Source organism: Leucoraja erinacea, chromosome 12, assembly GCF_028641065.1.
Source record: "Leucoraja erinacea ecotype New England chromosome 12, Leri_hhj_1, whole genome shotgun sequence".
Classification (NCBI taxonomy): domain Eukaryota; kingdom Metazoa; phylum Chordata; class Chondrichthyes; order Rajiformes; family Rajidae; genus Leucoraja; species Leucoraja erinaceus.
The window spans coordinates 50,895,185-50,918,878 of NC_073388.1; the positions used below are offsets into that span (position 1 = coordinate 50,895,185).

At 47.3% G+C, this 23,694-nt stretch overlaps 1 protein-coding gene across 1 annotated transcript in view; it reads left to right on the forward strand.

The window, feature by feature from the left end:
* Positions 1-23,694, forward strand: part of LOC129702362 (monocarboxylate transporter 8-like) — a 94,512-nt gene that overhangs the window by 51,851 nt on the left and 18,967 nt on the right. Inside the window, exon 3 of the mRNA XM_055644130.1 lies at positions 7,367-7,796. Within this exon, the coding sequence (XP_055500105.1) occupies positions 7,367-7,796 (430 nt within the window). The remainder of the gene's footprint in view (positions 1-7,366; positions 7,797-23,694) is intronic.

The window sequence follows — 23,694 nt, forward strand, 5'->3', positions numbered from 1 at the left end:
CACCACGTTTGGCACCCCCTTTGACTGCTACAAATTGCTGAGAATGCCCTTCGGCATCAACTCTGTTAGCGAGGTTTTCCAGTGCACAATGGAACAATTGTTTGCGGGGTATCCGTGCGCCATCATTGACTATGAGGTTCTCATTGCCGGTCCCGACGTGGCTGAACATGATGGCAATCTAAAAAAAGTACTAGACCGTGCCAAAGACATTCACCTCAAGTTTAACCCTCTAATATGCAGATTTCACGTCACAGAAGTCAACTATGTCGGCCACATTTTCACCAGTAATGATCTCAGACCGGACACATCTGTAGATCAGTGTCACTCATGCTATGAGTCATACTGTGGCTCCGCTCACAAGTTTGATACAAGACCCTTTTCCCTTTCTCTCTCAGTCTTGAGCTGTGTGTTAAGTTGAAGTTACCTATGCTGAATTGCTAATAAAAGTTTTTGGATCCTAATCACTGTGTGTGAGTTATGCCAATCCAACATGGTGTCAGAAGTGGGATAATGTGGCCGCTTAATGGCTGTGTTGAAGTCCTTGGGATTGATGCAAATCCGTATTTCATCCTTGTTCTTCTCTGTTTGCCACGACCTTGGGGGAGACCCAATCCAAGGGGTCAGAAGTGGAACTAAAGACGGCCTAAATACTGATCCAGCAAAAACCATTGCTATCAACGAGTTACCAGCACCCACAGACATGCTTAGTATGCAGCGATTCCTTGGCATGGTAAACTACCTGAGTGAATTTATTCCTAATTTCAGTGACATTTCAGCCCCGCTGCGCCAGCTTACCCACAAAGACACTGCTTGGGTCTGGCACGAGCAACAGCAGAGGGTGTTTGACACTCTTAAGCAGCAAATGTCTTGTGCCCCTTCTCTCGCTTATTTTGATCCTAAACGACCGGTCACACTGACTTGTGATGCTTCACAACACGGACTGGGCGAAGATGACAATAGCGGCAGCAAGCCTGTCTCGTATGCCTCGCGCACCATGACTGACACAGAACGACGCTACGCCCAAATGGAAAAGGAGCTGCTAGCAGTCGTTTTCGCCTGCAAGTTTAATGACTTCATCTTCGGACATACGGTCACGATTGAAACTGACCACCAACCCCTGATCAGCATCTTTAACAAACCGATTCATGCTTCTCCAGGACGCCTTCAACGATGTTGCTTCAACATCAAAGGTATGACATTGCTCTGACCTACAAACGTGGTAAGGATACGCACCTGGCGGACACCCTCTCGCTAGCCCCCCAAAAGACCTGCAAGGGTCCGCCCTCACTGGATGACCACTTTGTAACAGTGACTGTGTATTTTATTCCCTCGTCCTGTGTGGGGGCCCTGGTTGCCCATATTGCTGCTGAGAATACCTTACGGTCGCTCGCCTCCGTCATTAAGCGCGCCTGTCCGCTTACAATCTACCGCTTCCAGTTCGGCCCTTCTTTGTCGTCCGTGATGAACTAGTACTACAAGATGGCATTATTGCAAAAGGCCACAAGGCTGTTGCCCCTGCTTTGCTACAAAGCAAGTATTTGAACGCTGTCCATGCAGGGCACCCAGGCACTGAAGCAACTGTCCTATGTGCAAAATACATGTTTTACTGGTTTGGTTTGGCTGAATACATTCTCGAGAATGTGGCATCCTGTGCAGTGTGTAACACTTTGGCACCTCATCAACAAAAGCTACCACTTCTCTCACACCCGGCTCCTGCCCTCCCCTGACAACTGACATATTTGAGTGGCATGACAAGCAGTACCTGGTTCTTGTCGACTCGTATTCCGGCAGGTTTGACATCGATCTTCTTAATATCCCCACTTCTCACAGGGTAGTTCTAAAACTCGCTCGCCATTTTGCAGACCACGGAGCTCCTTGTCAACTACTATCTGATAACGGCAGTCAATTTACCGGCCATCACTTCAGAGAGTTTACTGCACGCTGGGGTTTTCGCCACATCACCAACAGCCTGGATATCCTCAGTCGAATGGACTGTCTGCACAGGCTGTCAGGAGTGTAAAACAATTAATGGAACGATCCCGCAGAGCCAATTCCGACATGTACCTGGACCTGCTCAACCTGCGCAACATCTCCCGCGACCCCATTTTGGGTTCGCCCGTTCAACATTTATTGTCAAGGCAGACCTGAGCCACGGTGCCTGTAGCAGATCAGGCATTGATCCCGCAGGTGGTCCCACCATTGGAAGTCCAGTCCAGGCTGCAACAAATGCGTGACATTCAAAAACAGTGATGTGACATAACAAGCAGACCGCTGCCGCCATTAACCGAGGGGCAGGTGGTTCCTTTGCAAACCGACAAATGTCATGACCATTTCGGTGTAATTTCTGGAACTCCCTCTGAGCCACGCTCATATTTGGTCAGTGCTGATGGCGGCACCTACAGATGTAATAGGCAACATATCCTGCCTGTGAATGAGCCGGCTCCACCTCTGTATTACCCTGACCGTACAAGTGTGCTTCCATCCACATCCAGCGGCATCGGCCCGCCTGTACCAGCACAACAACGACTTCTGAAACGGCTGCTCTGCCAATGGCGACGCCTCCTCCACCTGTACCAAAGTCCCCTGTTTCATCACCGGGAATGCTGTTTCAATCTCCGCCACCAGTTATACCACCGACTCTGTTCCCGGTGGCGAAAAACGGAGATGGTTTATATCGCACACATACTGGTCGTGTTTGCAAACACACCGTGAAGTACCCGGGCTACGTTTGACTTGCCTCCAGCCTATTATCATTTACTATGCATGCCTTATTTAGTCAATGGTTTTGTACTGACATTTAATTCTTTAAGAGGGAGGATGTAGATCAGTGTTACTCATGCTATGAGTCATACTGCAGTTCTGCCCATTTAATTGAAAGCTTTTTTCCATTTCGCTCTCAGTCTGGAGCTGTGTGTTAAGATGAAGTTACCGATGCTGAATTGCTAATAAAAATCTTTGGATCCTAATCACTGTGTGTGAGTTATGCCAATCCAACATCATCCAAGATCACTGCCATCAACGAGATGCCAGTCCCCACTGACGTTACGAGTTTACAGAGATTCCTGTGAATGGTCAACTACTGGGGAAATTCATTCCCAACCTCAGCGATATATCTGCCCCCCTGCGGGAACTGACTCACAAGGACACTGCCTGGTCCTGGTACCCACAGCACCAAAGAGCTTTCAAAATCATTAAGTTGCAGCCGGCCAGCACCCCCACCCTCGCCTACTTTGCTTTAGAGTTGCCAGTGATACTCACATGTGACGCATCCCAATATGGACTTGCCACTACTTGCCTACAGACCTCCACGGATGCCAACCGCAGGCCTGTTGCTCTCTGACTGAAACTAAACAACGTTCTGCCCAGATCGAAAAGGAATTGCTTGCCGTGGTTTTTGCCTGCACAAAATTCAAAGACTTTTTTTGGCAAATCTGCGATTGTGGAAACAGACCATGGTTGGTTACCACTCTGAACAAATCCATTCACGCCGCTCCGGCTCGCCTGCAACCGATGATGATGCAGAGCTACAGCATTTTGACTTTACTATAGACTACAAAAAAGGGCAAGGACATGCACATAGCTGACACTCTATCAAGAGCCCTGCGCAAAACCTATGTACAACAGCCCTCAGAACAGGACCAGTTCACGGTAATGATGGTGTTGTACGTACCTATTGAATGTCTAAGCAGCCTGGCAGAGCACACGGCTGCCGATGAAACTCTACAATTACTGTCCTCAGTCATCCAGGGTGGCTGGCCGGATAAACAACACAGTGGCCCACTTGCGATTCGCCCATACTATCTAGTTCGTGGCGAACTGGTATTACAGGATGGGGTTATAATCAAGGGTCACAAAGCAGTCATCCCAGCTGTTCTTCGGGACAAATACTTTGATGCCGTCCACTGGGGCCACCCCGTTGTGGAAGCAACCCTACATCAAGCGCAGAGCATGTTTTACTGGCCTGGCATGACCAAGTATATACGAGAAAAACTCAAAGACTGCGCAATCTGCTAACGACATATTCGAATGGCGTAGAAAACACTATCTGGATTTTCCAGCATCTGCAGTTCCTTTTTAAAACGCTATCTGGTTCTCGTTGACTCGTATTCGGGCTGGTTCGAAATTGACCTACTCCAAACCATCACATTCAACACAGTCATCCAAAAGCTGTCACGCCACTTCTCCGTGCACGGCGCCCCTGCACCCCTCCTGTCTGATAACGGTAGTCAGTTCACCATGTCACCAGCAGCCCTGAATTTCTTCAGTCTAATGGACTCGCGGAACGGGCTGACAAACAATTAATGGAGCCTTGCTAAATCTGACATTTACTTGGATCTGCGCAACTTAAGGAACATCGCCCATGACCCGATACTGGGGTCGCCAGCCCAACGCCTGATGTCGTGCCCAAGCCCCAGCAGCTGTTGCAGCCACAGGTCCATTCACCTCCCGTTGTCCAGAAACAACTCCAGCTCAAATGTGATGCACAGAAACGATCTTTCGACAAGTCCAGCAAACCACTTAAACCTCTCTCTAGCGGTCAAGTTGTTTGCCTTCAGACCGACAAGGGCTATGACCATTTGGGTCACATTCACAGCCCTGCCAAAGAACCACGCTCTTACCTGGTAAGCGCCGACGGAGACCTTTACAGATGCAACCGTCAACATCTCCTTCCTGTGAAGGAACCATGTCCTGCATTTCCGTATCCACACGTCTGATGTACCCTCCCACTGTCGGGATGATTCCTCCCTCGTGCCCAGTTGCTGCAGAGCAACTGCTGACCGTGTCCCCTGCGGCCTCACCACAATGTTCGCGCCCCACTCACCAGCTTCGCCGCCTCCACTCTGCCGGTCTCCGGCACCGTCCCCGGTCACTTCCATGGTGAAAGGAGACGTGGATCTATAGCGCCGCATGCGGGCAGGTCGGTAGGCCACCACTTAGATATGGAGATTTTGTGAAACCATCTATACATCCCTGTATGCGTTATTAGCGTTTCGGGTACCGTATTATTTCGCCATCACGTATTAATGTGTTTCTGCTCATTGGCTTGCATTTAGTTGTGCTTCATTTCATTTCTACAAGGATAGATGGAGATTGGTTACACCACACTAACCAATTGTAGTGCTTTATTAGTAGAAGCTCTGCCTACCATGCAAAAGGTCAAAGGACATTTATTGTCACATACACCAATTGGGGCAGTGAAATTTGAGTTGCCATTTGCAGCACACAAATAGAAATAAAACACAGCATTAAAGTATTTAACATTAAACATAAAAACATCCCGCACAATGGTTCCCACTGTGAGGGAAGGCAACAAAGTCCAGTCCTCTTCCTCTTATTCACCCACGGTCGGGCCTATTGAGGCCTCTGCAGTCTCCGCGACAGCGGTCCGATGTTTCAGGCTTTCTCGCCAGATGATGGAGCTCCGGCTTCAGAGAGAACATTTTCAGCGGCTTGGAGTGTCTGGAACGGCCGCTTCCTCCCCTGAGACCATGGCTCCCGAAGTCCACAGGCCGCGCTGGTCGGAGGTCCAACACTGGCGATCTCGGCGAAAGATCCAGACCTCCGCGATGTTGAAGTCAGCGCCGCCCGCAGCTGGACGTTCCGCAACTACAGCTCCGCGAATTTGGAGTCGGCGGTCTCAGCACTCCGGAGCTTACCACACAGCGATCCTCGGTATGGCATCGCCCGCTCCGTGATGGTGCTTCATCGCTGCGCCGCCGCCGAAGCTCTGGCCGGTCTCCGACAGGAAACGCCGCTCCAGTCCAGATGATAGGCCGTGAGAAGGGAGTGGGTGAGGTCTATATTATCAGGACTCAGCTCATGCTGGCAGTCGAATAGTTGCTACACTTGCTGTAATTAGGAAAGGCATTGTGAGGTCAGTAGCTGGGCACCCTTAATATTTTTTTTAAATGTCAGTTTGGTTATAAATTTTAGTAAATATCTCAGGAAATAATTGACCAAATTTATAGAGGATTGGATTTTTGAAATGATAAGGTAAATTTCTACCAGAAGATGTAAAAATTTAACTGTTATTGTAACGTCAGCAGCTGGGCAGCGGTCAGATTTTAAAAAAAAGGTCAGATTGGTTAACAATTATAATAAAAAGTCGGGAAAATAATGTACCAAATGTACAGAGGAGTGAATTTCTAAAATCACAGGGAAAATCTCTAATTAAATATGTTAAAATGTCCACTTTTCGGCGCTTGGTTTTCTAGGAAAAATGGCTCAGTCACACACACACACACACACACACACACACACACACACACACACACACACACACACACACACACACACACACACACACACACACACACACACACGCGCGCACACACACACACACAGAGTTTTAATATAAGATAGATAGATAGATAGATAGATAGATAGATAGATAGATAGATAGATAGATAGATAGATAGATAGATAGATAGATAGATAGATAGATAGATAGATGTACCATTCTTTTTGCTATTCAAATTGCAAAGGAAAAGCAGGGTTTAAAACTAGTCTAATTTGCTAAGTAGAGGGGTCTCGACCCGAAACGTTACCCATTCTCCAGAGATGCTGCCTGTCTCGCTGAGTTACTCCAGCATTTTGTGTCTTCTTCAATGTAAACTGCACACCAGGTGAAATTTAAAATTTGAAGTGTGTTGTAGATACCAATTCAGTGGGATGAACTGTGACATGTAGTACGTTGATGCTGTGGATCTTGTTGACAGTACAAGGAGCCGTCATCGTTCCTCTAGAGATGGAGGGAATTATGGTTTAGGGTAGCAAATGGCTGTCAATTCTAGCTGGCTGCTCCGACCTGGATGATGCCAGGTTTCTTGTGTGTTAGAATGAGAGGCAAGTAAAGGCTTTTCTATTACTCCTTGTACATGTGGGAAGGTATCATAGTATTGGGGTGGAGGTCACTCTGCCAACATACCTAACCTCTCAGCTTCTGTTGCAGCCACAGAATTCTGGTGGGTGCTTCAGTAGCTTTTAGTTTGAGGACCCTCGGGATGTTGGGGCTGGATTCCACAAAGGTGATGCCAATAAATGTCAGGTGGCAGATGATTAGACTGGGCCGCTGTTGGAGACGGCCATTGCAGCAGCGTGGGCAAGATGTGCTCTAATATCAATAACACCCTGCCACATGCATGGATGGGTTCATTATCTGCTGAGTGTAAATGGAAATGAACATTCAGCTTGTGTTGCTTTCCCTGGGGACTGGACTGGCCTGCATTGTATGACTTTATAAAATGAAATCCTTCACACCTGTGGGATGGTTTTTGAGGGAAGTGTTGACCCGAATAAGGGCAAGTCTTATTCTTTGAGGGGAGCAGCCACCTGATCTAACGCACCTCTCCATTTTGTTTGCCAGGTCGTTGGAGATGAGGTGTTTCACCTATGGAGTTCTCTTTGGATGTGGATCATCTTTTGCTTTCCAGCCATCGTTAGTCATCCTCGGCCATTACTTCCGACGCCATTTGGGCCTGGCCAATGGAGTGATGACGGCAGGGAGCAGCGTGTTCTCCATTACCATGCCTCTCCTTTTGAAGAAGATTGGTGATGCCTTGGGTCTGGCTCACACCCTGCAGATCCTCAGTGTGTTCTTCTTCATTCAGATATTCCTCACCTTCACCTATATACCCGTGATCCCTTTGAAGACTAACTCAACAAATTGCTTGACGTGCTTGCATCAGTACAGGAGGTATCTTAATTTGAGAGTCTTCAGGAAAGTCACGTACAGAGTTTGGGCCTTTGGAATTGCCACTGCTGTTCTCGGCTACTTTGTGCCATACGTTCACTTGGTGAGTAGAGCAAACCTGAAAGAGTTTTTCTGTGATAAATTGTAGACGCTATCCTGAAGAAATTTGTGCAATGAAAACCTTCTACACCTCTGCTAAATTGGATTGATAGCTATATAGTCACCTAGAGTGATACAGCATGAAAACAGGCCCTTCGGCCCAACCTGCCCACACAGGCCAACATGTCCCAGCTATACTAATCCCACCTGCTAGCATTTGGCTCATACCCCTCCAAACATGTCCTATCCATGTACCTGTCTGTTTCTTGAATGTTGCGCTAATCCCTGCCTCAACTGCCTCCTCCATACACCCACCATTGTGTGAACAAGGTACTCCTCAGATTCATATTAAATCTTTTCCCCTTCATCTTATACCGATGTGCAAACCGATATACAAAAGTTGAATTTAGTTTTGAAGAATTCACAGCATCTCATAACAATACTGTTGCCGGGGAACAGGTTGAAGGATCTGACTGACGCCAGGTGTGTGACTTGCCACCACCATGAGGCTGTACAGGTGCATCATTTCGGGAGATGAGATGTCCTTCTACATCTACAAGATCGGCGGGAACCCAAAGGGTATTGTCCACCAGGTGGAGGGCAAGCTGGTTACCAGAACAGAAAAAGGTTCACCCGTCCCTTTAGTTACAAGTCAGAATTATTGGCATGAGAGAGAACAAAAATAATTCCTGTCTTGCACCCGTGTACACCTCATGTTCGCCACCAACTTCCCCACCAATCTCCATCCTGCACTCAAATTTACTTGTGCCATCTCCGACACCTCCCTCCCCTTTCTTGATCTCACCGTCTCCATCACAGGAAATAGACGATTGACTGACATCTATTACAAACCCACAAGACTACACTTCTTCCCACCCAGCTTCCTGGAAAGACTCTATCCTCTATTCCCAATTCCTCCATCAACGCCGCATCTGCCCCCAAGATGAGATGTTCCAAACCAGAACATCCGAGATGTCCTCATTCTTTATAGAACGGGCGTTCCCCTCTCCCATCATAGATGAGGCCCTCACTCATGCCTCTTTGGTACCCCGCAGCTCCACCCTTGCTCCCCCTCCCCCTAGTCGCAATAGAGACAGGGTCCCCCTAGTCCTTACCTTTCACCCCATCAACCACCACATACAAACACATAATCCTCCCCAATTTTTCCCACCTCATCACATCTTCCCATCACCACCCCTTCCCGCCTTCCGTAGAGACCGTTCCCTCCGCAACTCCCTGGTTAACTCATCCCTTCCCACCCAAACCACCCCCTCCGCAGGTACCTTCCCCTGCAGAAGATACAACACCTGTCCCTGTCCCTATACCTCCTCCCTCAACTCTGTCCAGGGACCCCGACAGTCCTTTCAGGTGAGGCAGAGGTCCACTTGCACATCCACCAACCTCATCTACGTTGTTCAATATACATAGATAGATAGAACCTGTCCCTTCGCTGTCCCTATACCTCCCTCCCTCAACTCTGTCCAGGGACCCCGACAGTCCTTTCAGGTGAGGCAGAGGTCCACTTGCACATCCACCAACCTCATCTACGTTGTTCAATATACATAGGTAGATAGAACATTGGCAGACCGGGCGATCATTTCGCTGAATACCTTCGCTCAGTCTGCTTGAACCAACCTGATCTCCCGGTTAATTCCCCTTCCCATTCCTACACAGACCTTTCTGTCCTTGGTCTCCTCCATTGTCAGAGTGAGGCTAAATGCAAATTGGAGGAACAGCATCTCATATTTGTTTGGGCAGCTCGCAGCCCAGTGGTGTGAATATTGATTTCCAGGGGCCAAGCCCAAGTCCGAGTGAGGTCCCTCCCCCTTTTAGCAACAAAGTGCTTCCGGCCGCAGACTGTTGACGTGAAGCTTTAAATAAAGAGTTGTTGACCACAGACCTCGCACGGAGCTTCAACAAAGCGCTACCAGCCGCACTGTTTGCGCAAAGCTTTTCCAACGAGGCCGCTGCCATCAAAGAGATACGCGGATCCCGATGGTGGGCGTCAGACGTGCCGTCCTGCCGTCCTGCTGAGGATGCCCGGCTTCTACCGGGACTTGCTGAGAGTCTGGAACTTGGTTGCCGTCGATCGGGACCCCTCCGCCGGTCCTTGTCCCGCCCCACCGGGTGTCAGGGGGGCTCAAACGTATGGAGTACTTGTGGTTGAGCAAACCCCCGCTCAGCAGGAAATATTCATCGGACACAGGTGCCGTAATCCTTCCCGGGAGCCAGTCCCACACAACTTGAGCCGCCTTTCCTCGACACCATATAACCATATAACACCATATAACAATTACAGCACGGAAACAGGCCATCTCGGCCCTACAAGTCCGTGCCGAACAAATTTTTTTTTCCCTTAGTCCCACCTGCCTGCACTCATACCATAACCCTCCATTCCCTTCTCATCCATATGCCTATCCAATTTATTTTTAAATGATACCAATGAACTTGCCTCCACCACTTCCACTGGAAGCTCATTCCACACCGCTACCACTCTCTGAGTAAAGAAGTTCCCCCTCATGTTACCCCTAAACTTCTGTCCCTTAATTCTGAAGTCATGTTCTCTTGTTTGAATCTTCCCTATTCTCAAAGGGAAAAGCTTGTCCACATCAACTCTGTCTATCCCTCTCATCATTTTAAAGACCTCTATCAGGTCCCCCCTTAACCTTCTGCGCTCCAGAGAATAAAGACCTAACTTATTCAACCTATCTCTGTAACTTAGTTGTTGAAACCCAGGCAACATTCTAGTAAATCTCCTCTGTACTCTCTCTCTATTTTGTTGACATCCTTCCTATAATTGGGCGACCAAAATTGTACACCATACTCCAGATTTGGTCTCACCAATGCCTTGTACAATTTTAACATTACATCCCAGCTTCTATACTCAATGCTCTGATTTATAAAGGCTAGCATACCAAAAGCTTTCTTTACCACCCTATCTATATGAGATTCCACCTTCAAGGAACTATGCACGGTTATACCCAGATCCCTCTGTTCAACTGTATTCTTCAATTCCCTACCATTTACCATGTACGTCCTATTTTGATTTGTCCTGCCAAGGTGTAGCACCTCACATTTATCAGCATTAAACTCCATCTGCCATCTTTCAGCCCATTTTTCCAAATGGCCTAAATCACTCTGTAGACTTTGGAAATCCTCTTCATTATCCACAATACCCCCTATCTTGGTATCATCTGCATACTTACTAATCCAATTTACCACACCTTCATCCAGATCATTGATGTACATGACAAACAACAAAGGACCCAACACAGATCCCTGAGGCACCCCACTAGTCACCTGCCTCCAAGCCGATAAACAGCCATCCACCATTACACTCTGGCTTCTCCCATTCAGCCACTGTTGAATCCATCTTGTTATTCCTGCATTTATAACCAACAGTTGAACCTTCTTAACCAACCTTCCATGAGGAACCTTGTCAAAGGCCTTACTAAAGTCCATATAGACAACATCCACTGCTTTACCCTCGTCAATTTCCCTAGTAACCTCTTCAAAAAATTCAAGAAGATTAGTCAAACATGATCTTCCAGGCACAAATCCATGTTGACTGTTCCTAATCATACCCTGTTTATCTAGATGCTTATATATATTATCTCTAAGTATCTTTTCCATTAATTTGCCCACCACTGAAGTCAAACTAATAGGTCTATAATTGCTAGGTTTACTCTTAGAACCCTTTTTAAACAATGGAACAACATGCGCAGTACGCCAATCCTCGGGGACTATTCCCGTTTCTAATGACATTTGAAATATTTCTGTCATAGCCCTGGCTATTTCTACACTAACTTCCCTCAATGTCCTAGGGAATATCCTGTCAGGACCTGGAGACTTATCCACTTTTATATTTTTCAAAAGTGTCAGTACTTCTTTTACTTTGAACCTCATAGTATCCATAGCTACTCTACTAGTTTCCCTTACCTCACATAATTCAATATCCCTCTCCTTGGTGAATACCGAAGAAAAAAAATTGTTCAATATCTCCCCCATCTCTTTTGGCTCTGCAGATAGCTGTCCACTCTGTCTCTCCAATGGACCAATTTTATCCCTCGTTATCCTTTGGATTTACTTTCACCTTACTTGCCAAAGCAACCTCATATCTTCTTTTAGCTTTTCTAATTTATTTCTTAAGATTCTTTTTACATTCCTTATACTCCTCAAGCACCTCATTTACTTCATGCTGCCTATAATTATTGTAGATCTCCCTCTTTTTCCGAACAAGATGTCCAATTTCCCTTGAAAACCAGGGCTCTTTCCAATTTTTACTTTTTCCTTTCAACCGAACAGGAACATAAAGATTCGGTACTCTTAAAATGTCCCCTTTAAATGTCCTCCATTTCTCTTCTACATCTTTCCCATAAAACAAAATGTCCCAGTTCACTCCTTTTAAATCATCTCGCATCGCATCAAAGTTAGCCTTTCTCCAATCAAAAATCTCAACACCAGGTCCAGTTCTGACCCTCTCCATAATTATATTGAAACTAATGGTATTGTGATCACTGGACCCGAAGTGCTCCCCAACGCATACCTCCGCCACCTGTCCCGTCTCATTTCTTAACAGGAGGTCCAGCACTGCCCCTCCTCTAGTAGGTACCTCTATGTATTGCTGCAAAAAACTATCCTGCACACATTTTACAAACTCCAACCCATCCAGCCCATTTACAGAATGTGTTTCCCAGTCTATATGTGAAAAGTTGAAATCTCCCACAATCACTACCTTGTGCTTACTACTAATATCTGCTATCTCCTTACATATTTGCTCTTCCAATTCTCGTTCCCCGTTTGGCTGTCTATAATACACCCCTATAAGAGTTGCTACACCTTTCCCACTTCTCAATTCCACCCAAATAGCCTCCCTAGATGAGCCCTCCAATCTATCCTGCCAAAGCACTGCTGTAATATCTTCCCTGACTAGCAATGCAACACCCCCACCTCTTGCCCCTCCAATTCTATCACACCTGAAGCAGCGAAATCCTGGAATATTTAGTTTCCAATCACAGCCCTCCTGCAACCACGTTTCACTGATCGCCACAACATCATACTTCCAGGTGTCTATCCAGACTCTAAGCTCATCCACCTTTCTTACAATGCTCCTAGCATTAAAATATGCACATTTAAGAAAACCCCCGTCTCTTATTCTCTGTTTATTTCCTTTTTTTTCTTTCTCCTCTTGTGTCCGAGTGCTTCCCATTTCTGCTTCCTGCCTCCCATTCTGTCTACTACCTTTCGCTATTTGAGTCCCTCGCCCCAACCATTCTAGTTTAAAGTCTCCCCAGCTGCCTTTGCAAATTTCCCCGCTAGGATATTGGTCCCCCTCGGGTTCAAGTGCAACCCATCCTTTCTGTACAGGTCCCACCTTCCCCAAAAGAAGTCCCAATGATCCAGGAACTTGAATCCCTGCCCTCTGCACCAGTCTTTCAGCCACTCATTTATCCTCCACCTCGCTCCATTCCTACTCTCACTGTCGCGTGGCACAGGCAGTAATCCTGAGATTGTTACCTTTTTGGTCCTTTTTCTTAATTCTCCTCCCAACTCCCTAAATCCTCCCTTCAGGACCTCTTCCCTTTTTTTACCTATGTCATTGGCACCTATATGTACCACGACCTCGGGCTCCTCTCCCTCTGATTTAAGGATATCTTGGATGCGTTGAGACACGTCCGAGACCTTGGCACCAGGGAGGCAGACCACCATCCTGGTCTCCCGACTGCGTCCACAGAATCGCCTATCCGACCCCCTAACAATAGAGTCCCCAATTACTATTGCCCTCTTTTTTTCCCTACCTTTTGGAGCAACAGGGCCGGTCTCTGTGCTGGAGGCCCGTCCGCTGTCACTACCCCCGGGTAGGCTGTCACCCCCATCCGTACTCAAACAGGAGTACTTATTTGCGAGGTGTACCGACATTGGAGTACTCACTCGTTCCTGCCTCTGCCCCTTGCCCTTCCTTAACGTGACCCACATGTCTCTCTCCCGTGGTTTTGGAGTGACCACCTCCCTATAACTCCCCTCTATGACCTCCTCACTCTCCCTGATCAGAGCGAGGTCATCGAGCTGCTGCTCCAGGATCCTAATACGGTCCCTTAGGAGCCCCATCTCGCTGCACCTGGTGCAGATGTGGACGTCTGGAGGGCCATCCGACACCATGACCTCCCACATCTGACATCCAGAACAGTACACTGCTCTGACTGTCATTCTCCCGCCTTACCCTGGATCTGATACCAGTATAATACAATAGAAACTGCTGGGAGAAATCAGCAGGTATCTGACTCACAACAGCTGCTCCCTCGTGACCTTTAAACTGCCCTTTATTATATAAACAAAAAGCACTGTACCTTTAGCCCACTGTACCTTTTTTTTTTCATCTCCCTCCGAGACGCAGGGAGGCGTGTCCTGTACAGGCTCCTCCTCCAAACCCTGCACTTCCTCGCCCTGGTCCACCGTCCAGACACCAAGGGGCGGTCGGTGTAGCCTTCCGGTCGCGAGTGGGACCCCTGGTGGGGGTCACTCATAGAAACATAGAAACATAGAAATTAGGTGCAGGAGTAGGCCATTCGGCCCTTCGAGCCTGACACGGCCATTCAATATGATCATGGCTGATCATCCAACTCAGTATCCCGTACCTGCCTTCTCTCCATACCCTCTGACCCCCTTAGCCACAAGGGCCACATCTAACTCCCTCTTAAATATAGCCAATGAACTGGCCTCAACTACCCTCTGTGGCAGAGAGTTCCAGAGATTCACCACTCTCTGTGTGTGAAAAAAAAGTTCTTCTCATCTCGGTTTTAAAGGATTTCCCCCTTATCCTTAAGCTGTGACCCCTTGTCCTGGGCTTCCCCAACATCGGGAACAATCTTCCTGCATCTAGCCTGTCCAACCCCTTAAGAATTTTGTAAGTTTCTATAAGCTCCCCTCTCAATCTCCTAAATTCTAGATAGTATAAACCAAGTCTATCCAGTCTTTCTTCATAGGACAGTCACTCTACGCAGGGATTCTCCACCTCTACATTGGGGACCTGGGATGGAGGGCACTGCACCGAGGAGTTCCCTGCAACCTGTTTCTCTCACGGTTCACCAGTCGCCTGCCACTTTTGTGGGCTGGAAGAGTCTGTGTACCACGTGTATATGGAGTGTGTGAGGCTGCAGTCCCCGGTCCACTATCTAGAGGGGCTGCTCCTTGCCTTCTGGCTGCACGTCGCACCCAGCATCCTCATCTTTGGACACCCTGTGCAAAGCTCTTCCTACCTTCCACCCCTCGAACAGTCTGGTTACCTTCACATCCGGCCCGCAGGCTTCAGTAAACTCCACACGGGTCCTGTTGCCAAAGTGCACATACAATGTAACAATAATATTGCCAACTGAATTGTCCCCATGGTCAGTCCCCAGTGCACCACTGTTGTCCACCAGCCTCCAAACATCCCGAAGGGCCACCATCTTCCCAGGGGGTTGTAGTTGTGGTACTGTTCTCCGACCCTTCGAATCTTCTCCACGGCTTCCACGATCTGCTCAGCGAGGTTGGTGATGCTCTCTGAATCATCTGGAATACAAGTACAGCACTCCCGCCCGATCAAAGCACAATGCCTCCTTTCTCAGCCAGGATGAAGTCTAGGGCCATGCGTTTCTGCAGGGTGTGAATACTTCCGCTGATAGTCCTGTGAGGCCTCTTTTACCGCACTCAGGACGTCTGCCATCTCGTTGGGCTATTCCTTTCATAGCTGAAGTCACTTTAATCATTTCCCATGCCAGCTTCGCAGTACTATAGGAGGGAAATGCGATAGCCCAAAGCCTCTTGGCCTCCGCAATAGCCCGTTCCACAAGTCAATGCCGGGGGTGAGAGGGTAAGGCTGGCAAGTGTCTCAGGTGGGGCACGACATATGCCTGGTAACAGTATCCCTTCCAGGGAATTGGTCTCTCCCATGCCCCAAAGTACACCCTTGGCATTCCCGGGAGCCTGGTGTAGGCCCACAGGCCACGCACCCAGTAGGTTCCATTAACGGGGCGTGGGGGAACCGCTATGATGGGCAGTGAGTAAGCCAGCTTTCTCCTCTCCAAACGACACGGAACACAACTCCTGCAACTTCGCCCTGCGGTTGTGAAACCAAGGTCGACACCTGAATCTCGGACAGGTGGAGAAGGGTGGCCAGCTTTCTCCTCTCCAACGGTTTGCTGCTTGAACTTCGTCTCCAGCTTGTGGGTGTGTTGGGCTGCAAATACGGTGCGCACCCAGCGAGTGATGTCACACTCACACTCCCAGTCCACGCTTCCCCCTTGCCCGGTCCTGGCTGAACCCTCCGAACCCCAGCAATCCTTCTGTGTGCTCCAGTCACTGCCTGCACTGTCCTTCACTGTTTGCTCTGGGCGTGGAATCTCTTGGTGGTGGTGCAGGTTGGTAGGTGTTGGTGGTGTTTTATGCATGAGAGCTCATGGAGACGGCAGCACAGGGATTGCAATCGCCCACAGAACCTTCTTTGGGCTTCTTCTCGGTGCGCCTATCGCGTCTGCTTCATGCGAGCCAGTCTATTGTAAAATTTTGTTTTACCATCTCTCTGCCTATTGTCCTGATCCCAGGTCCATCTGTATTGTTGGTCCACCCCGGAATGCTGTGCTCCACTGGACCGTTTGATTCTTTTTGTCCCCAAACATTTCCTATTCTATTCGTCAGATCCTGCCGACTACGCCAATTGTTACATGGGAACAGGTTCAAGGATCTGACTAGTAGAACAGAAAAAGGATCAATTGGTATATTCCACCATACAAAAGGATCAAGAGAGAGAACAAAAACAATACTTGTCTCGGCATGTGCGGGGCCCGTCCACAGCAGCATCTCTCTCTCTCTCTCTCTCACTGTCTCTCACTGCCTCTGTCTGTGGTGCTGATCGTGACCCAGCCCATTGGTGAATCTCTCTCGTCTGTACCACCTCATGGTTTACTGCTGCTGCCTTTATACCGGCAAAGATCTGCCGTTACGAAACCATCGCTCAGTCCTGGCCAATAGCGCTGCTTCCAAATTCAAACAGCAACTAATGGCAGTTTTTCACTTCTGTTTGGAAACAAAGAGCTGTCGGCTGCAGACTGTTCATGTGAAGCTTTAAACAAAGCACTTCCGGCCACAGACTCGCTCAAAGCTTTATACAAAGTGCTGTCGGCCGCAGAATGTTCGCGCGCGAAGCTCCTACTACAAATGTCCATAAAGATTTAATTTGAACTAGAATAAGTGGGACCCATTGGGTCTCAGCTTCACATGGGAGGGCTGGTCCCCAACGCAATATTCCACCTCTCCACCAATTCCAATATTGCTGGTCAGTGGTAGGGGAGGGGGGCTTTCTGGAGTGCTAGCATGGTGTTGAGGGCCGAAGGGACTGGTTTCCAGAGGGCTAGTATGGACATTGTGGACCAAATGGATTCTTGGGCTGGCAGTTTAGCCACTGAGACCACACACACACAGACACATTCACTCACACACTCACACTCACACACACCCACACACGCAACACACTCACACACTCACACTCACACTCACACACACACACACACACACACACACACACACACACACACACACACACACACACACACACACACACACATACACACACACACACACACACACACACACACACACACACACACACACACACACACACACACACACACAGACACACACACACAGACACACACACACACACACCCACACCCACACCCACACACACACACACACACACACACACACACACACACACACACACACCCACACCCACACCCACACACACACACACCCCCACACACACACACACACCCACACCCACACACACACACACACACACACACACACACACACACACACACACACACACACACACACACACACACACACACACACACACACACACACACACACACACACACACACACACAGACACAGACACAGACACACACACACACACACACACACACACACACACACACACACACACCATATATATGGCAGTAAACTTTCTCACATGGCTGGGCGCAGCTTCTCCACTTTGGGTCTTCCGCAGTCAGCGGCATTCCAAAATCAGCGTGACCTCTGCACTCACCGTAAATTACGCAATCAGCGCAACCTGTTCACTAAGCAGAAGTCACAAAATGAGCGGGACTTTTGAACCAAACACAGTCGGACCTAATAAAGCATTTATTCCTTCCAAACACAGTCGGACCTAATAAAGCATTGCAGTTTCAAGCACAGGCAGGGCAGCAGGCCAAACAACTCATGGCATTGTCATTATGGGCTAACAAATCACTTATTGCAAGTACATTCACTCAGTCCAGTTGATTCACAGCTTAGAATGAGAGTCGTGGCCTCTCCCTCGCGATTTTGCAAAGTGACTGACTCACGTCCAGCCATCCGTGGTTTTATAGCCCTCCCCCCTCCCCACCGGAAGGGGTGTTACCTTCATCGGGGTGATTGACAGGCGAGAGGATCTCAAGGTTTTTTAAACACTCATAACATTTTTATTTTTCATTGATGGGAAACATCCTCGGGGATGAGACCTTTTTATTATATAGATGGTAAATCACATCTATCTATATAACTAAAAGTCTCATCTTGATCACTTCCTTTCTGCGCTGTATATTGATTTTAGAAAAAGCGCTACCCTATATCGCTATGATTTTTGGCCATTTAAAAAATCTTGAGATCAGCTTATTGGTCCTCTCACCTGTCAATCACCATGATGAAGGTAACGCCCCTTGCGGGGGTGGGGGTGGGGGGGGTGGGGTAGGACTATAAACCCTGGATGTTTGCACTTGAGTCAGTCACTCTGGAAGATCATGAGGGAGAGGCCACAACTGTGATTATAAGCTGTGAATCAACTGAACTGTGAGTCTGTAATGTACTTGCAATAAATGATTTGTTAGTCCTTAATAACAATGCCATGAGTTGTTTGGCCTGCCCTGCCTGTGCTTGAAACTGCAATACAAAATTGGAAATAAAATGACAATGCCATGAGTTGTTTGGCCTGCCCTGCCTGGCTTGAAACTGCAATGCAAAGTTGGAAATGAAATGACAATGCCATGAGTTGTTTGGTCTGCCCTGCCTGTGCTTGAAACTGCAATGCAAAGTTGGAAATGAAATGAGAATGCCACGAGTTGTTTGGCATGCCCTGCCTGCGTTAGAAACGGCAATGCAAAATTGGAAATGAAATGATAATGCCATGAGTTGTTTGGCCTGTCCTGCCTGTGCTTGAAACTGCAATGCAAAATTTGAAATGAAATTACAATGCAATGAGTTGTTTGTTCTGCCCTGCCTGTGCTTGAAACTGCAATGTAAAATAGGAAATGAAATGACAATGCCATGAGTTGTTTGGCCTGCCCTTGAAATGACTTGACTTGACTTGAAGTGGATTGACTTGAACTTGACTTGAAGTGGATTGATGTGAATTGAACCGATTGACTTGACTTGAAGTGGATTGAAATGGATTGTTGGCCCGGCACTCACTGTGCTTGACTTGACTTGACCCACAACACCCATGCCAGTGCTCTAGAAAGCCTGGCCACCAATATTGGAATTGGTGTAGAGGTGGAATATTGCGTTGGGAGACCAGCCCTCCCGTGTGAACCTGGGACCCAACGAATCCCACTTAGTCCAGTACCGCTTATCTTTTGCCTGTGTCCTCTAGTTTTATTCACTGCTGATTTAAGCAGGAACGTTTCCTGCAGTCAACCTGAAGAGACCTCAGTTTGGCATCAAAATGGCTGCAGTACTTTCAAAGCAAATGTGTTGGTAAGGAGGTGAGTATTTTTTCAGGCTCAATGTCATTATTAGAATGTACCCAACCATTTGGACACGTAACCTTGTCAAAAAAAACTTTTACATTTGAATGAATGTGTAGCTTCAAATATAGGTTTTTCCAGTTAGGAATCAACCTTCAGGATATTCAAAAAACACTTAAAAAAACATAAAAAAATAGCAGTCCCTGAAGAACAGTTATTAATATATTGAAGGTTTGTCTTCTATCCCACAGTCTGCCAAGGATATAGTTGAATGATCATGTTTTCATGCTCCTGCTTGAGAGAGAAAAATGTGTAGGAAGGAACTGCAGATGTTGGTTTAAACCGAAGATAGACACAAAAAGCTGGAGTAACTCAATGGGACAGACGGCATCTCTGGAGGGAAGGAGTGGGTCACAGGTCGAGACCCTTTCTTCAAAGAGAGAAATGGTGATCATAGTAGCAATGTTACAAAATTTTGAGATTTAAAACATCAAGTCTGTAATTTATACCATCAGATAAAGCATAAAAAGAAGTTTAATTTGACACCTAATTCACTTTCATATCTCAAGTATTAAAGTTATGGCCATTTTCATACTAGGAAATTAGCATCTTGTTCCCTATTGATTTTCTATGGACATAACAAAAAAGCTGTGATCGTGTGCTGTCAAAAGGCCATAACCTTCTTAAAAATTAAGAGAACTGAATGAAATTTTCAGTTATCGTAGATTGAAGCATTCTGAAACAAATATAAAATAATCTTACTTGGATGACCTGAAATTAAAACAGATAATTAGTCAGTTACCCAAGTGTAGCTAATTTCAAACTTCAATTACTAGATCTAAACATCTATCCATTTCTTAATAAATGATTAACATTTTTAAATAGCCCAAGTGTCCAAATAATATTCATAAATAATTCTCAATAAAACATGATTTTGAAATCTCATTTACATTCATTTATAGGCCAAATGGAAGGAATTTAGTGTTCAATTGCTGTAAATTAAAGTCCATTTTAAATCAATGGGATCCTGTGAACGCGCTGGTTTAGAACGTTCACATTACGGTAGATTTGTGCCCTCAAATGCCCAGAAAAATACTGCGGGATATAATGGGGCCAAAATGAGCTACTCGCAATATTAAACTTGTATAAAGGGTTCTAAAGAAGCCCTTTTTAATGTAAAAATAAGGTACATACCTTTAATTGTTTGCTTTATAAAACCCTGGGGCTGCGAGAGGTCGCGGGTTTAGAGAGTGATTTTTAAACTACTATAACTATTATACAAGGCCATAAAAACTAATATTACCTTTTGCGACGGGGTCTTTCAGCGATTTTTCGTTAATGATTTACTAGGCTGAACTGATTGCAACAGCCTAGTGAAAATCGGGTTTTAAACCCGCCCCCTCTAAACAGCGCCAAAATCACACACACGGGCTGGGGCAGATTTTCAACGACGCTTCAGGTAGGTTTTGTAACATACCTAATCATAGGAGTGGAGGGGCCAAATGTGAGTCAGAATATGTCAATATTTAAGCGCTAACACGTAGCGTTTTGAGGAAGATAAAAAAAGAAAAACATACAACACACATACAACACACAAGATGAGATTTTTTATGAATATAGAGATGTCCCAGATAGAACAATGATATTCTTACTTGCAGCAGCGCAACAGAATAGGTAAACATATTCATGTCATAAGTGATAGGTGCAGAATCAGACTATTCGGCCCATCAAGGCCACTCCAACATTCAATCATGGCTGATCTCTCCCTCCTAACCCTATTCACCTGCCTTCTCCCCGTAACCCCGGACACCCGTACTAATCAAGAATCTGCCTTAAAGTTATCCATATATTCAAGTAGCTCTCAGAGAAGAACCATGAAATTTACCTGAAAGACATGGACAGATGTACCTGATCCAACAACATTACTCCTGATGTCAGTCTGCAATATATATTCAAAGTGCATGCATTCAATTGTGAAGTGAACATTAAATTATTAACAGAGTCCAGTTCAGGTGAGTTTCAGGGCTGGTTGGTTCAACAGTCTGATTGCCTGGAGAAAAAGCTGTCCGTGTGTCTAGTGGTATGGGAGCTGATGCTTTGGTACCTTCTGCCTGAGGGCAGCAGGCAGAATAGACGGTGGTCTGGGTGGCTGGGGTCTTTCACGCCCTCTGTGATCTAGACACCGAGGAACTTAAAGCTCTCCACCCTCTACACCGCTACACCATTGATGTTGATGTTGATGTTGATGGGAGTGGGGGAGGGGAGGTGGGGGCTCCTGTAGTCGACGATCACCTCTTTTTTTAAATCAAAAAATGTAGTAAAATAAAATAAAACGAAACAGAACCCACCACCATAATACATAATACACGACAAACAAATATACTAAATAAACTCTTGTACAACTATGTTACACTCCTTGTCAAGGATGTATTCAACCATCCGCGGTGCCCAGCGGTCCAGAAATTCACCAGGGTGCCTGTGGACACGGTGTAGTTCCTCTCTAACACCACCCGGGCACAGACACAACCCCGGAAAAGGGGCAGGCAGCCGGCTCGGGCAGAGCCCACTTCCGCCTGGCACCGTGACTGGCGGATGGCCAGCACGATCATCTCCTTGGTCTTGTCGACATTGAGAGAGAGGTTGTAGGCCTGGCACCACTGTGTCATGGCCATTACCCCCTCTCTGTAGGCCGACGCTGAAAAAGCTACTTATCTTAACTACTAAACCAGTTCGCTTCTTAATAAACAGCCGCCACACAAACTGTTTGGTAGACCAGTTCAAAACTTTACTTAACATCGGCCGATGGAAGGGAGGGAGAATTCCAGTCAAGTGACCAATGCAGACACCTAACCGTCCTCCGTCCACCTTCTCTGAACAACAGAATTACATTGCCTTAAATAGGGTTTTTTTTGTCCCCTTAGCACATTCCACAGACATTAGTCATGGTCAGAGGTACAGGAAAAGGTTTCCACAAAATGCATCACATCAAAGGCCTTTTGTTTACATGGTACAAGATATACTAAAAACATTGGCCATTTGCTTTAGGTCATTTTATCTCCAAAGAGATCACCCTGGCTCTTTTGGCTGCTTCCTCTCTGTTACTTGGTCCCTCATAAACTTAGGCCATTTGCTTTATGTCATCTTATCTTTCCACTTCCCTGGTTCCTCTCTCGTCACTTCTTCACTTGGGAGACAATGTTATGGTATTTATTATCCCACACACTGCAACCTGAGGCAAGCCTAATTTGACACTAAATATAAGCGGTAAGCTAGCCCAGAAGCCAATTTAATATCTCCTTATATTTTTAACTAAAATTCGGCTTCATCAGCGCGGCCCCGTTGGTGATCAGACCCACGACCGCAGTGTCATCCGTGAACTTGACGATGGTGTTGGCGTCATGTCGGGCCACACAGTCGTGGGTGTACAGGGAGTGCAGGAGGGGGCTGAGGACACACCCCTGAGGTGCGCCGATGTTGAGGGTGAGGGCTGTGGGAGGTGTGGTCTCCCATCTTCACCAGCTTGGGTCGGCCCCAGGTCCAGGAGCTTGCTGACCAGCTTAGAGGGCACTATTGTGTTGAATACTGAACTGTAGTCTATGAACAGCATCCTCGCATGAGTGTCCCTGTTGTCCAGTTGTGTGAGGGTGGTGTGAAGGGCGGCGATGGCATCGTCTGTTGATCTGGTGGGGCGGTAGGCTAATTGGCAGGGGTCCTGGTTATTGGGGAGTGAGCAGCAAATGATGTCCTTGACTTGCTTCTAAAAGCATCTGCTGCTGACGGGTGTCAATGCTCTGGGTCGCCAGTCGTTGAGGGTGGTGGGTTGGTTGTGTTTGGGTACGGGGGATGATCGATGGTGGAGAATTTCAGACAAGTGGGGATGGATCTTGGGGAAAGCGAGAGGTGAAAAATGTCGCCGCTAGCTGACTTGCACATGCCTTCAGGACGCGACCGGGTATGCCGTCCGGGCTGGCCGCTTTGCGAGCGATGACTCTCTGGAGCGACTGCCGCACGTTGTCCTCTGTGATGGACGGGGTGTGGTCCTCTGCCAACGGAAGGTCTGGGCGGGGGGGGGGGGGGGTCAGCTGCTTCCTCTCGAACCGAGCGTGGAAATAGTTTAGCTCATCTGGGAGGGAAGCT